At 36.7% G+C, this 15560-nt stretch overlaps 1 protein-coding gene across 1 annotated transcript in view; it reads right to left on the bottom strand.

The window, feature by feature from the left end:
- The window catches only part of PUDP (pseudouridine 5'-phosphatase), an 81309-nt gene that overhangs the window by 35985 nt on the left and 29764 nt on the right, over positions 1–15560 (bottom strand). The window contains exon 3 of the mRNA XM_057419674.1: positions 6537–6766. Within this exon, the coding sequence (XP_057275657.1) occupies positions 6537–6766 (230 nt within the window). The remainder of the gene's footprint in view (positions 1–6536; positions 6767–15560) is intronic.

Below are 15560 nucleotides of genomic sequence, written 5' to 3' on the forward strand. Positions count from 1 at the left end.
TGTTTCTACTGAGGAATGATTGGTAACATAGGCCTACTCAAAGGGCACACTAGAGCCAAGGTTGAAGAGACAGCCATTGACGTAGGTTGAAATTAAGCTAAAAAATGTCGATGTATTTTTACATTTAATACTTTTGTTATTTCTAAAATAAGATGTCTGAGGCACTGGAATGGGTCGCCCAGGGAAGTTGTGAATGCTCCACCCCTGGCGGTGTTCAAGGCCAGGTTGGATGGAGCCTTGGGTGGCATGGTTTACTGGGAGGTGTCCCTCCCCATGGCAGAGGGGTTGGAACTAGATGATTTTAAAGTCCTTTCCAAACCTAACTATTCTATAATTCTACGATTTGTGAATGGTAAATATTCAGAAAAGAATGCAAGTCAATTCATTTATAAAACAGAAAAGGGGCAGATTTATGTTGAGTAAAAGATATGATTTCAACAGCAGGGCTTCCAATTTACAGCTTAGTACGCTACACGGAATGGCTGTTCACGCCTTTGTAATTTCTATACCTTGCTTAAAGAACTCCTAATAAATTCAACCTTCAGGCATACATGAGGAATAACAGAAGCATCATTAATAAAATAACTTTATCTGAAAACCATACTAAACAAACCATATACATTGCATGCATACATTAAAAAGTGGTGTATTTGGGGGGGGACAGGGGAAGTAGAAAATTGGGGAAAAAAAAAAAGGAGGGAATAAAAACCAAAAAATAGGCTTTGGCATCCTTTTTACAGAAGCTCACATTAATGACGGTTACATTAAGTCTAAGTGCAAAATCAGACTTCTTCACTCTCGATTTCCTATACAATATAAACTAAAACTACAAAATGGTCATAATGTTCTGAGTTCCTATTACTCTTCCAGTAGCAAAAAAGTTTCAGAAAATTTTTCTTTGAACTTCTCTTTTCTATGACATAAAAACTCCACCAAGACTCATAAATCCTAACACCATTTAATCAGTCTGAAAAATTTTAATGAGCTCTCACTAGATTTGGTACAGAGATTATTCGTAACTATGGGATCAATTAATTAATTAGAAATGGAAGAAACTGCAAAGAAATAGTGTTCTAAATTAAGGTGATGATTTACATCACTTGGAACTTTTTAATAGAGAGATTGATTCTCCATAAGAGTGATGACCATTTGTATTACTCCAGTCTTTTCCTCTTTCTAAACAATGGCTATAAATGGTATTTGCTTGGTTTTAAATTACAGTAGCAGTAGGGTCCTTTATTTTACCAAAAAGCTATAGGCAAAACAACCAAAATACTGGAAAGAAAAGCATTGACCTGCCACATCTTCAAGTAGGTAAATAATTAAATTCACGTTTTTTTAATGAGTATACTGGAAGTATGTATAAATTTTTGAATGGAAATATCTGAAACCCTCTGAGTTAGTCTTGTATTTGAAATAAACTTAGGAGCATAACGTTTTTGTTACTATGAAACAAAATTGCTTCAAGATAACACTGAAAAGTTATAGTTACAGTATCACAGTATCACAGTATGCTAGAGACTGGAAGGGACCTCGAAAGATCATCTAGTCCAATCCCCCTGCCGGAGCAGGAACACCTAGATAATGTTACCCAGGAATGGGTCCAGGCGGGTTTTGAATGTCTCCAGGGAAGGAGACTCCACAACCTCCCTGGGCAGCCTGTTCCAGTGTTGTTATACATATTATATACAAATACACACAGAAACACTCAAACAGCAAGGATATTATGAGCTCTTTTAAAGCAAAAACTAATATTCTAGTATGTATAAATTCCAAAGCATGATTCTAAATAATTTGAGCTTTTAAAATCAAAATGGAACAGAAAAAAAAAAATTGTTCAGTGAAAGCACTTTTGTTTCCTCCCCCTCCACCCCCCGTGAAGTATATCACCAAATCACAGGATGACTGAGGTTAGAAGAGACCTCTTGAGCTCATCTGGTCCAACCCCTTTGCTCAAGCAGGGACACATAGCGCCTGTTGACCAATATCATGCTCAGATGGCTTTTGAGTATTTCCAAGAAGGGAGACTCCACTACCTCTCTGGGCAATCTCTGCCAGTGCCTGGTCACCCTCACAGTAAAATCAGTGCTTTCTTATGCTCAGACAGAGCCTCTTATGTTTGTTTGTGATGACTGCCTCTGGTTCTGTCACTGAGCACCACTGAAAAGAGCCTGGTTCTGTCGTCTTTGCACTCTGTCTTCAGGTATTCATGTGCCCCTGAGCATTCTCTTATCTACATCAGCAAACTGTCCCATCAAACAGGTCATTAATGAAGATGTTAAACACGACTGGACCAAGTACTGACCCCTGGGGAACAGTGCTAGTCACTGGCATCCAACTAGACTAAGTGCTGTTGAACGCCACCCTCTGGGCTCAGCTGTTCTGACAGGTTTCAACCCACCTCAGTGCTCACTCGGCTCATACATCAACAGTTTCTTCTATGAGGGTCTTATGGGAAAGAACATCAAGGGCCTTACTGTAGCTCAGGTAGACAACATCAACTCCTCATGTGCCAGGCCTGTTATTTCATCATAGAAATTTATCAAGCTGGTCAAACATGACTTCCCCTTGTTGAAGCCAGGCTACTACTACTGATTTGCTCTTTCTTACTATACCTAGAAATGGTTTTCAGCATCAGTTGCTCAATCACCTTTCCAGGCGTCAAGGTGAGGCTAAGCAGCCTGTAGTTCCCTGGGTCCTCATTCTTGTCCTTCCTGAAGATAGGAGTGACATTTGCTTTCCTCCAGTCTTCGAGCACTTCTTCCAGTCACCATGATAGATCAAAGATTATCAGGGCAGTCTCGCAATGACATCTGACAGGTCCCTCAGCAACTGATGGTGCATGCCTTCAGTGCCCATGGATTTATTCATGAACAGTTTGCTTAAGTATTCCCTAACCTGATCCTCTCCCAAAAAGCAGTACATCTTCCTCGCTCCATCCTTTCCCTCTGGTGTCTGCGGCCCGGCATTCCTGACTTGCTATATTTAGCACTTCAGCCTTTTTCATGCTCTGTGTAATCAAGTCCCACACTTCATTCAGCAATGGGCCTGTATTTTCCCTAGTCTTCCTTTTGTCTCCTATGTACTCATAAAAGCCCTTCTTACTATCTTTGACATCCCATGGCACATGTAGCTGAATTACCAAATTTCACACTGTTATCATCAATGATACTTCATTTTTGTCTCTGCACATTTTAAAGGTTCCCTTAAAATGAATTCATATTGTAAAAATTTGAAATACATTAGAATACTTAGTAACTAACTCTAGAAAAAAAAGAAACTACTTATTTTCCAAGTTATTATAATATAAAGGTAGGAAAATCATAATTAAAACCCAAAGTAATAGTTTAAAATATTTTTTAAACTTGTCTAATCAAAATGCATGAAAAAATGCAGTGTTTTAAACATTAACATATATAAGCACGTTATTTCTACATATGTACAGCTCCAGCCAGTTTTCATGCAATTTGCATCTGTGCATTTGAGAGCATAATTTGTCATATATATATTTTGAAATAAATTTTAATTTTAGTAGAAGACAAAATTTCTAGTATTTAATCTGCAGATGACATTTTGATTACCTGACTTAATTACTCACTCATATAACAGTGCATTGTTCCTAGTGTAGGAAGTTCACATGAAATTTCATTCATCACAATATATTAAGACCTAGGCTGAATTTGCAGGGTGTGTCTTGTTTGAAATTCCTGTGCTGTGGTTTCATTACCATGCTTATTAAGTTCCTAGTTAACCAAAGACTGCAAACCAAAAGGTCAACATTTAACAAATTCCCAGGTGACAATAATGACAGCCTTCAGTCATAGTAAAACAGACATCATATCCATTTTTATCTCATTTTAGAGCTGCTTACCTGGAGGAGTGTGCCTGCACAGCAAGTCACAGGCTGGTATACCACTAATGCTAAATTCTGGATTTGGCCTTCTCTGGCTACGATGTACTTTTTGCTTGGAGCAGCAGAGAAGTTTTGACGCAAATCTTAGTTCTCCTTTGCTAGCTGATAGTTGGTTTCACTAAGTAGTTTTGGTGTGTACTAGCAGGGAGTTACAAGTGGAATCCTCTCCAGGTGCATATCAAGCAATCTCTAATTATCTCTGCTTAGGAAGACATAAAGCTCAAATAAAACTTATACAGCTTTCAGCCAGGGATCAGAGAAAATCTCACCCAACAGAAAACTTTAAAACCACATACAGCATAGATACATGGGTCTAAGCACCAAATACACTGCTCTAATAATCTGTTCCCTTTGAGTCCAATTACCTGCTTATGCAGACATTATTCATACCTCCTGATATCTTGCTGCAACCTTGCATGTTACTGACCTTCAGCATGAAATCCAAACCTGCAGCTCTATTAGTTCACTGCTTAGGAATAAACATTGCAGATGCTACCACTACACCTCAATTGGTTATTAATGTTTCAGGTAGTTTCATACGTACTGTATTGATCTTCTTGGAATTTCTGCGCTTGTGCTAAATTCCCACACTTTGACATTTGTGACTTTTGTAGATGCAACAAAAAAATAGTTCAGCTGAATTATTTGGTAAAGAAAATAACTATACAAAACTACAGTGAACACTCTGAAATTTTGTTTGTCTAACATACACTTCATGATTTTAAACTTTAGAGGTAATACAGATGCTACTATTATCTTCAAAATTTTTTTCATTGTTAACATGGCTAAGGCTACTTACTGACAAATGAATAAAAATACCTACAAAAGTGTAACTGGTTTTGTTGTTTGTTTTTTTAATTACTTCCACCTTTTGACGTTTTTGAAATAGAGCCAAGTAAGAGTTTTGGGAAAGCTGTTCCTCTAGACACTACTATGAGGCTCCTCACATGAAATAACAAGTTAATAAGTCATTAACACAGCTGATATTCAATTTCCTTACCTCTCCTTCAGATACAATACCAGTTATGACCCAGCCTTCTATAAAATCTCAATACTTTCTGCTCTTTTACATTCAGAATTACAGAACAGCTTACAGCCACATCTCATCCAATTGAAAGCATGCATTACACACCTCTCATCCTGTTTCACAAAAAACACACCATATAATATGGCAGGAACACACCCTGATTTTTGTTCCTTTGACATACACTTAAGCAAGATAGAATAACTTTATATGAAAGCAGTATTAAGCTGTGATTTAAGCTTTCAACTCCTCTGTTACTCCATCCAAAACCCTGTGCTGCTTCTCAGTATTTGCTCTCCACTGAGCATTAACATGTTTAAAATTTCATAACTACTTGACTCTATGGTGAGATTTACAGCCTTGTTGCTCAGATTCTTCAACATTTGGAATGTACCATACATACAAGGACTGCTCACAAAAGTACCTATCATGTCCATACAACTGTTATCTGCATGAACATGATCATGTACATTTGATATACCTTTTCCGAACATCTGAGTTTCCAAATTAAGTTGATGTATATACACACACAACCTCAACAGAACTTGCAAGTGGAAAAAAAGAACAACAAACAAAAACCAACAACCAACAAACCAAACTGAAACCAAACCCGGTTTGCTTAATACTGGTCACACTGTATCAAACAATTCACTTTGTATTCCCAAGCAACACAAATACCATTTAGACCCTGTGTAAGGACTTGAAGCATGAAGAGCTGAAGAATCTTAACTAATCATTCTGTATGTATTTGTGTAACCATTTTTTACTGAACAATCCTACTGGGAAAATAGTAATCACAGCCTAATCCACCTAAAGTTGTTCCTTAGTAATTGGTATGTAATGCATTTTTCTGCAGTTATGAAACTCCAGACCTTCAGAACTTATGTTCTACTCAGGACAGACACAAAGCGAGAAAAGCAACTTAACTTAAAATTAAAGCAAAGACATTATTTTAACTGACCCTCAATTTATCTTTCAAATAATTCTCCCTAGAGTTTTCTATTTCAGAATCAAGTTTAGAAAATTATACACAAGAGAAAGAAACTAAACACCTCTACTACTTGAGAAAGTCTGCTCAAACTGATCGATTTTAAATCAAGAAACAAGAACTATGATCTCAGAGATGCAGAATGCAGGAGGAAAGAGATGGCATAAAAAAAAATATATGCCCTCTTTGCAAAGAAGTATCTTTAATGTCTAAGACACTTAAGAGGTAAATCAACCATGAATGTATGATAACTAAACTAATCTATGTTTAAATAACTGTTTCCAAACTTTGAGAAGTGAAGTTAAACTTTCAGATTTATGCATAGAATGGAAAATCATTACCCTTTCCTATTACAGCACACTACCTAGTAGTAAATCAGAGCAATCTGCATCACAAACATCGTATGTAGTGGGGGGAAATTATACTTTTATAACAATCTCTTGCTTCAACAGCATAAACACCTTTAAAAACAGCGGTTGCTGACTTTTTAATGCTTATATTAAATGCTAATCTAAGTATTTATCACATTAAAAACCAAAACAAAAGTAAAAAACAAATCGAAATACAGTCCAAAGAGAGTATTCTTTTCAGTTAATTTCTTCCCTTCTTACCTTCTCTGGAGGTGCAGGAGGGTGAAATCTCTTTGCACAAACTAGAAATGCATCAGGCTGTGGTTTGCCACGCTTCACCTCAGGGTCATCTCCCAGCACGATATGATGAAAAAGACCAAAGAACTCTTTGTGTCTGACTGTTTTCATCTGAAATGACTCTTCAGATGAGCTGGTGGCAACAGCCATGGGTATGTTGTGTTTGTATAAATGCCGAATCATCTTATCAACCCCTGCAAGACAAATATACATTTTGTTTTTTATATGATATACATATATGTAGATACCTCTATTAATATTACAACTACTTACAATATATTTAACAGTATTTCAACAATGTTGTCTTACTGAATATAACAACCTATTTCAAACACTTAAGTGTAAAAGAAAATTCTTGCTATATCCAAAACATTCCTTTCTCCACCCAAGAGTCACAGAACATTCCTCAAGGTATGTATTTGTTCTGTCATCAAATGATGCTTTTCTCAAAACATGCCAAAAATGGGTACAGCATCATTGCACCCACTAGAAGCTCATTAAGCAACATCCCCAACGTTATGTATGTTTATTATTTCAAACTCTCTGTGAGAGAAAATCACACAGGGGATTTTATTTTCTACGCAGTTCTGCTCCTGAAAAAAAAAAAAAAAAAAATCAAAATCAAAGAAATATACTCTTCTCACTCAGTGGTACAGTTTTAATTTCTGAATCAGGTATCAAACTGGTGTAAACCAGCCCCTAAGACAGCTTGGTTTTTCCCTTTTGCAATTACTAAAGCAAGCAACACTGGGCAGAGGAGAGCTGTCAGTCACAGCTGTTATACCAGATCTTTATCTATTAATGCTGTGAACCCAGAGTAATGAACACCTCAAGCCTAATTGGCAGACACTTCAATCCAATCTTGTCTTCTCTGGAAGGTTAATGCAGTGAATAGTGAAAACACAGCAGCCTATGTAAGAGGGAAACATACTTCATTATTTGGTGCAAGTTTTGAGTTTCTGATGCAGAGGCTTCAATGCTTCTTCACTGGAGCATTTTATATGCTGGATATCTCCCCCATACAAAACAATTAGCAGTGTCTAATGGAGAACAGCAGTAGATATCTGCTCTTTACTAATTCACAAGAGAAAATCCCTCCATATCTGTAAATCATTTCAGTTCTGCCTCTTGGCATGAATCCAAAGTGTGTTGGACACCAGATTATAAATTTCAGATAGATAAGCCTTCAGTTGACTTTTGACTCTTTCAATCAACGTGACAATGATTCTCTGTTTTTCATTTTCCAACTGCACGAATTCTTATCCTACTTTTCATGCCTGATTAGACTAAACTAATCGCATTGCCTTCCTCCTGATTCAGTCATACTTATGTCTGGTCCCTGCTCCCTCAAAACTCCTACTCCTCATGCCTATTTAATTCTTTCCTTTGCTACTCCAGCATCTCTGATCTAGGTTTCCCAATAATTGGGCAATAGTCATATGCCCAACTTTAAGAACTTACTACTGACAATAATGTGTGTAGATTAGCAAATAGGCACATTAACTAACACATCTACTTGGAAGTATGACCTGCAGATGCGGCCCTGTGCAGTTTTCTTCTCTATTCTCCAGAATTTGATCAACCAAGTAATAACTGGCATTTCCAGCTCCATGTTTGTATTTGAGGACAGCCTTTAAAATATAAAATACATGCACTTCTGTGATACTAGACGGCCAGTTGGACAGAAATAACAAGTGCTATTCCTCCTCCAATGCCAATGCATCATCCATTTAAAAGCCTTTCTATGGCCCCTTAAATGGTTATATTAATAATAAGCAACTGCACTTTTTTTTTCCAAATGATGCTATTCTGTCCTCTCACTGAAATATGATGCTAAATACCAGTTTACTTTTTATTCCATATAGAGATCATGTTTTCATTCTGAAACATGGGAAGTAAATTCATATTAAATTAATGGAAGTATTAAGATATCTTAATGTAAACCTGTAGCTAGCATCTCTTTTTTTAAAGATAAAATGCATTCATTCAAAGGAATTTGTTCTAAGTAATCTACAACATTTATCAAGGCTAGCATATTGTGCGTGTGGTAATAACACAGGAGTGCAAAGATTCCACAAGAAAGAAGACTTGTATCTCTGACACCCTTAGTATGACAGTTAAGTTTTCTCTGAAGTTGGGATCTTTACAGGCAGATAATTTTCTTCAGTCCCATTACATCACAGCTTCAGTTCATCTGTCACAGGGTATGTTTACTCTATATTTCTGTTGGAGGTAGCCAGACACAGAAAAGCACTGTAGCAGAAAGGTTATTTCTCCAAGGTTCTCTCTTATATTCCCCCAGCGCATGTCATGATTTCTGTAAATGCATGTGTGTGTGCTTTGTCTTTTTGGTTTCCCTCACTACAAGTGAGCTGAAATGCAGCTGTCCCTAATAGCTCCATATAGCAAAGATATACATTATTCAGAAAATGCAATTTTATAAAAAGATGCCATTTTAAAATTATTATTATTTGCATATGCAAACATAGCAAGACAGATTAAAAAATACAAGCGGAAAATCAGCTTCATGGAAAAAAAAATTAAATTGCATATGGAAGAACAGGTAGCGTAACTTAACCAGCTCAACACAGTAGCAATTGAAAAACATTTTCATTCCAGGTTTGTTACTTCTTTGTAAAAGGTACAGATCAACAAAATAATGTCTTCGTTTGCATCAATTACCACCAGTATAGCTGTAGACACTGCCACCACATCAAATTACTGGCACAAATATTATATTAATTTAGCATAAAATTCTTCATTAGGAAAATAGTACCTTTCTTAGTATCTTTCTTGTGTGGGGTGGTTTGCTTTTTGGTGTTTTGTTTTTGTTTTTTACAGAAAACTACAATAGAAGAGGAAGTGGGGAACTGTTTTAAACCTCTTTAAGAAACTGCTCCTTTTAATAAACTTTGTCATATCCCCTACAGCCACATAGTTTTTCTATCAAAAGAAGATTTCAGTTACATAACAAAAAAAAAAAACAAACAAAAACACACATCAAAAATTAGTGGCTATGAAGAAGTATGGTGAAAATTCCTGTAAACTCACTAACTTCTAACTTACCTATAGCTACCATGTCAGGGATTGAGGCCCATGTACCAGAGAGGGACCCATCTGCTAGGCTTTCTGGGACTGTCATCCACCCTTCCCCCTGAAAGCTTAGCCACATGCAGCAATTTTATTTAATTTTATTTTTTCCTTCTGCATCTTTGATTAAAAGCAGTAGATAAAGAAAGACCAAAAGAAATAAGGATCGCTGTTTTCCAGCTCAAGGGTACCATCCTCATCTGCTACATACGCGGCAACAGTCATAGCCAGTACAACATAAATTCTTCAAGTAATCATAAAAAAAGGAATAAATATCCCACATCACTGTGCTTTATTTCCAAATGTACTCTTTCATTTCAAGTAATCAAAAAGGTAAAAACTATTTCTTCATCTCTTTAAACATTAAGTTTTGGAACAGACACAGCAGCTTACTGTCATGTCATCTTACTGGGCAATCTGTTCGAGCATTTCATCATCCTCATTGTAAAGAATTTCTTCCCATTATCTGATCAAAATCTACCCTCTCTCATCTTAAAGCCATTCCCCACTGTTCTATCATGACATGCCCTTATAAACCCCCTCTCCAGCTTTCTTGTAGGCCCCCATTAGGTACTGGAAGGCTGCTATACAGTTTCCCCAGAGCCTTCTCTTCTCCAGGCTGAACAAGCTTAAATCTCTCAGCCTGTGTTCACAGAAGAGATGCTTCAGCCCTCTCACCATCTTCATCCACATCCCTCTGGTGTTTGGGGCCCCAGACCTGAACACAGTACTCCAGATGGGGTCTCACCAGGGTAGAGCGGGAGAATCACCTCCCTTGACCTGCTAGCACATCTTTTGTTGCAGTCCATGATAAAGTCAACTTTCTGGGCTGCGAGTGCACATTGCCAGCTTATGCTGATGAGAACAAACATCCCCAAGTCCTTCTTCTCCGGGCTGCTCTTAATCCATTCTCTACCCAGCCTGTATTTGTGCCTGGGATTGCCCTGACCCAGGTACAGGACCTTGCACTTGGTCTTACTGAATTTCATGAGGTTTGCACAGGTCTACCTCTAAAGCCTGTCAAGGTCCCTCTGGATGGTATCCCCTCACTCCAGTGTTTTGACAACACCACAGAACATGGATGGCATTGTTGGCAGACTTGCTGAGGCCACTATCCATGTTGTCAACACAGATTCTGAACAGCACCGGTCCCGATACTGACCCCTCATCCATCCCGAGGTGGAACTCTCTGTGCTTCAGGCCTGCCCTCTATCTAAGTGGGGGTGGCTGACATTACTCCTGGCCCTGCACCCACCTCGTCAGCTGCTCTCATGCAAGCTAACAACTTCAGGAAAAGAAGAAAACAGCTTAAGCCAGCAGAAAGGAGTTATTTCTTCTGAGATCATAGATGGATTTTAAAGGAAGAGATCAGCACATTTGTTCTAACAGTTGCTGAAAATCGCATGTATATATAATTTTATTTTAAAAAAAAAGTATTATTCCTCTATTAGACTCCTAATATTGTGTTTGTTCTTTTTAGATTCAGCTAAAACCACAGTGACTAATAGATTGGATCAACTCAGAAACTAAAATTGAGACTTATACAAAACAACAAAGCCCCTGGGCTAACTGATGCATTTTCCTTTGCATTGATTAATACAAAAATGTACAGAAAGAGTTCAGGAAATCAAATAATGCTACGCTAGAACAATCTAACTATAGTCTCTATCTAATTATTTATGTGCTATTACAGCTCATTTTTTTTTTTCAGTTATCAAATTTTATAGTGAAATATCATTATTCATTATGAAGTGAAAATTAACAAGACATAACTCCTGATAGCTAACTCAAAGTGATGAAAAACAAAGGAAATTTTTATTTTTCCTATTAGCTTTATACAACATGAACTCTTTGTCATACAGAATACTTCAGAACAGTGAACACATAAATTTTTGCTACAATTTACTTGATAGTCTTTCAAGTCTTTGTAGAATCTCTTTTCTTGTGTTTTTCTGCTACTGAACAGATCACTGCCCTTAACTTATACCACTTCTGGAACTCCAGATTCGAACCTATTTTTTGTGAAATGCCTCCAAGACAATTAAGGAGATAATATAAAGCTCTGCTGGTTTTTGTAATGTAAGTCTCCAATCAAACTTTTGCCTTACAAAGTATTTTTTTTTATTTTTCTCTTTACCTAAAATGAAGTTTCTATGAACAGGTCATAGTACAGTATAAGAATTATTTTCAAGACAGAAAAAAAAGTGATCTCCATCATAAACTGGGCAAGACAGAGAAGAGGATTATTCATGCCAATTCAGCACTGAAACACAATTTCAGTTTCCTCTGTTTACCAGTTGAATTATTTCTGGTGTTCCTATTTCTGCTTGCAGTCAAGTATTTTTAAGGCATAACTACATCATCATCCACACAACCACACTCTAACCTCTACCAGCACCTTAACCTGAAAATCAACTGCCTGATGGTCTTATAAGCACAGATGAAGTCCTACAGACTTATGTCTTCAGAAATACAGCTGGTTTGTGTACTGCCACCACAGACTGCATGAACAAGGTCACATAATAGTATAATGTTGGATTTAGTTCAAGATAGTAAAAAATAAAAACAAACAAAAAACCAACAAAAAACCCCACACAACCACAGACCAAAAAAAACCAAAAAAAAAAAATCAAAAAAACCCAAAACCAACACCTAAACCAAACACCATAAATACAGCATATTCTTTACATTAACTAAATGCAAGCATCATGTAGCCAATGAAATCAGGTTCTGTTGTGGGTTTTCCATAGATTCATTTTCAGATTCAAGTTCAAACTGAGATATTACAGAAAACTAAGGGCAGAATGTATGAAAATGACAGAAGCTTTGGTTAGACTAAAAATTATTATTTTGTGTCTTCCTCTTACTAGTTGTTTTAGAAAGCAAACCCACGCAAACTCTTAAAAAAACCCAAAACAGTAAATGGGTATTTCAAAACTGATTGACTTTCAATGCCCAAAAGCTTCTCCACAATTCAGCTGATTTAATGAAATACGTTACTTCTTATTTAAAACCTTCTCTCACTCAGGCCTCAAATCATTATTATTATAGAGACAATATTACTGCTCCTGACAACTGCTGCATATCCTTTGACAAAGTTTTGGGGACTACAGAAATATTTTAGAAAAAACTGACTTATTTAGGATATTTTATTTATTAAATTGCCTTATCCCCCTCCCCAGCTAGTTACTTGTTATTTGATCATTTATCCAATCAAATTCCTGCGCTATTCCTGTTTTTTCTGGATATTGTAATTGCAACATGTGATTTGCTCTCCAGTTCATTTTAATTGTTGAAAAGATACTCATTCTCCTTAATAAGCCATACAGGCAACTCTCATTTGGCAATTTTATCTCGAGTATTATAAGTCACATATATTTTACCATCAACTGTAATTATAAGCAAAGGAATGATTCTCTCCGTAAATATTTTAGTAAGAAATGTGCTTCTTTCAAAAATGGGGTGGGGTACTGAAACATGCCACAAAGTTCTTTTTAACAGAGAAAAAACCCTCAGTATTTCATGAGCAACCAAATCTTTCCCTACATATATTTTGTTGTATCTATATATGCTTGAGTTTTCTTGGCAATCTATTTATTTATTTATTTAATCTGAGCTTACTTTTATCCAAATAATATTATTTTTTGTTTTCCTTTTTGCATCAAGTTTGACAGTTTGTTAATCTACTAGCTTTTTTTATCTTGTTTCCTTTTTCCTTCACTGGCGTACAAGCATGTTTTGTTTCTCATTCTCTGCTATAGTTTTAGAGCTCATCTACACTAGGTAGCCTGTGAGAACATAACTATACTTGTTATGCCTTGTAGCTGAGATGCTACATATTCTGCAGAAGAAACAACATGGCCACAGACTTTTCTAATGAACACTGTCTTGATCAACAGGCTTGTCCTGTGCATTGAATTTTTTGTTGGCAGAATGATACTCATCACCATGTTCTTTCTTCCCATACCTTGCACACAAATTATTATCCTACATACAGCTTCACATTCTTTTTGCAGAATTTTAGCACTACCTCTAAGATGATCTTCACATATATCTGTCACAGCATTGCTCTTCATTCACCACTGCGTAGATACAGCTAGCTTTCTACTCACACCAACTGCATGAGAACAGAGTACACCTCATCTCTGGATCACTAAAATCAAGGGTCTTTAGAACTAGTCCACTTCTTTTTCCTGTAATGTTGCAGAAAACAAGCTGTCCAAGAGTGTTCAGGGTGCATTTGGAAGAAAAGATTTACTGCTGAGAGAAAGACAAAAGGAAACCAGAATGCTCCAAGCACTGTTTAAATTAACTGCGTACATGAATTATTCATGACTTGATAATTTATATCCAGTTGTGCACAAATAAAAATCTTAAGGATATAGCGTCTGTATGAAAAGACTGCTCCTCTTTTTCAAAATCATGTACAGTTCCTACATTGAATGTGATACTACATCACACTTAAAGCTATTCAAGATTTCATCTGTCTTTAATCAAAGAAAAGCTAAGATTACCACTCAGAGCTTTGTCAAGTTGATTTGATTTCTAGCAAATTCAATGACAATCCTTTAAGTTCATAAAAGCAATTCTATGGGAAAAACTTCAGCAGCCTCTGAACATTAAAAGCACTGAACAAAGAAGATAAAAAATCAGAACAGAAGCAGCTGTCTGTTCACTTAAGTCAAAAAGCTGATTAAAAGTAATTTTTATGTAGTCTGGTGTGCTACAACAGTTGCAAGCCTATCAGCACAGAGCTATTCATTATCTACACTTGCTCTGAATACTGAAGTCAACATTGCTGCTGTGCAAGTGACAGAGTTACAGAGGTGGGGCTATCCACCACGTGGTGTAATTGCCATGAATGCTTTAACTTGGTCAGTCCTGAACTGTTCAGGCAATTGGACTACACTACCGTTGTAGGTCCCCCCCAAGTGAAATAGTCCAGCCCTAGTTTGGTCTAGTCTATTCTAATCCTATTTCTGAATCTCATGAGACTATGAAAACATAAACTTGCAGATTCACACATTACTTTTTCGTCCTAGGACACTGTTTAAAACTGCTGCTAGGACACCGTTTAAAAATGCTATCTGAAATAGTACACTATCCTTTTACTGAGCTACAAAAGCGGACTTGGAAACTATTAACCTACTCTCCACCTGATTGGCTATTAATAAAGAATTCTACCTTCTCAACTTACTACTCTCTAAAAAGTACCTGAGATCCTTCTGGTATCATACACAACTCATTCACCAAATCGACCATTTCATTTTAGTCTAGACATACTGCAATGTACATGGCCACGGAAAAGTGACAGTACTAAAATGTAAGTACTAAATTTTACACAGTTCAGAACCTCTTACACTTGTTTTGCTGACTTTCTGATAAAAGCATTTTTGGGTTGCAAAGCTTTAGGACTTAATGCAAAGGCTAAATGTTTGAAATGAGCCAAACAGACAGCATCATTCCCAGTTTGCAGCTGACTAATCTCTAGGGGTTACAGGCTCACGCAGCCCTGCATGGATGGACTCAGTAATTTCCTACCATTAAAACAGTAACAACAAGGAAAATAAAAAATAACATAGTAGGAACTCTGTTTAACAGTTAAGGACACAACATGAATCAATGAAGGAATAGCTAAGTAAGCTAGACTGCTAGTTGAATGAAACTGTTCAAGAAATATATATATAACTTCAGTGTGAGTTGCCATTGGAACTGAACTGGGTTTTTTTTTTTTCCTCTTGTTTTGACATTTCTGACTGGCTTCATTTGGTACTAAAACTGAGCTATGAAACTAGCTCCTCATGTCTGCAAGAGACAGCCAACTGTACTTGAACTGGAAAATAGCTTGCACATCACATTCTGCAGTGGCTAAACAGGAGCTGCCACAGAGAAATCTCA

The sequence above is a fragment of the Pezoporus wallicus genome, unplaced genomic scaffold (genome assembly GCF_028554395.1).
Source record: "Pezoporus wallicus isolate ANWC-B61680 ecotype Strahan unplaced genomic scaffold, APGP_CSIRO_Pwel_v1 contig_5767, whole genome shotgun sequence".
Taxonomy (NCBI): domain Eukaryota; kingdom Metazoa; phylum Chordata; class Aves; order Psittaciformes; family Psittacidae; genus Pezoporus; species Pezoporus wallicus.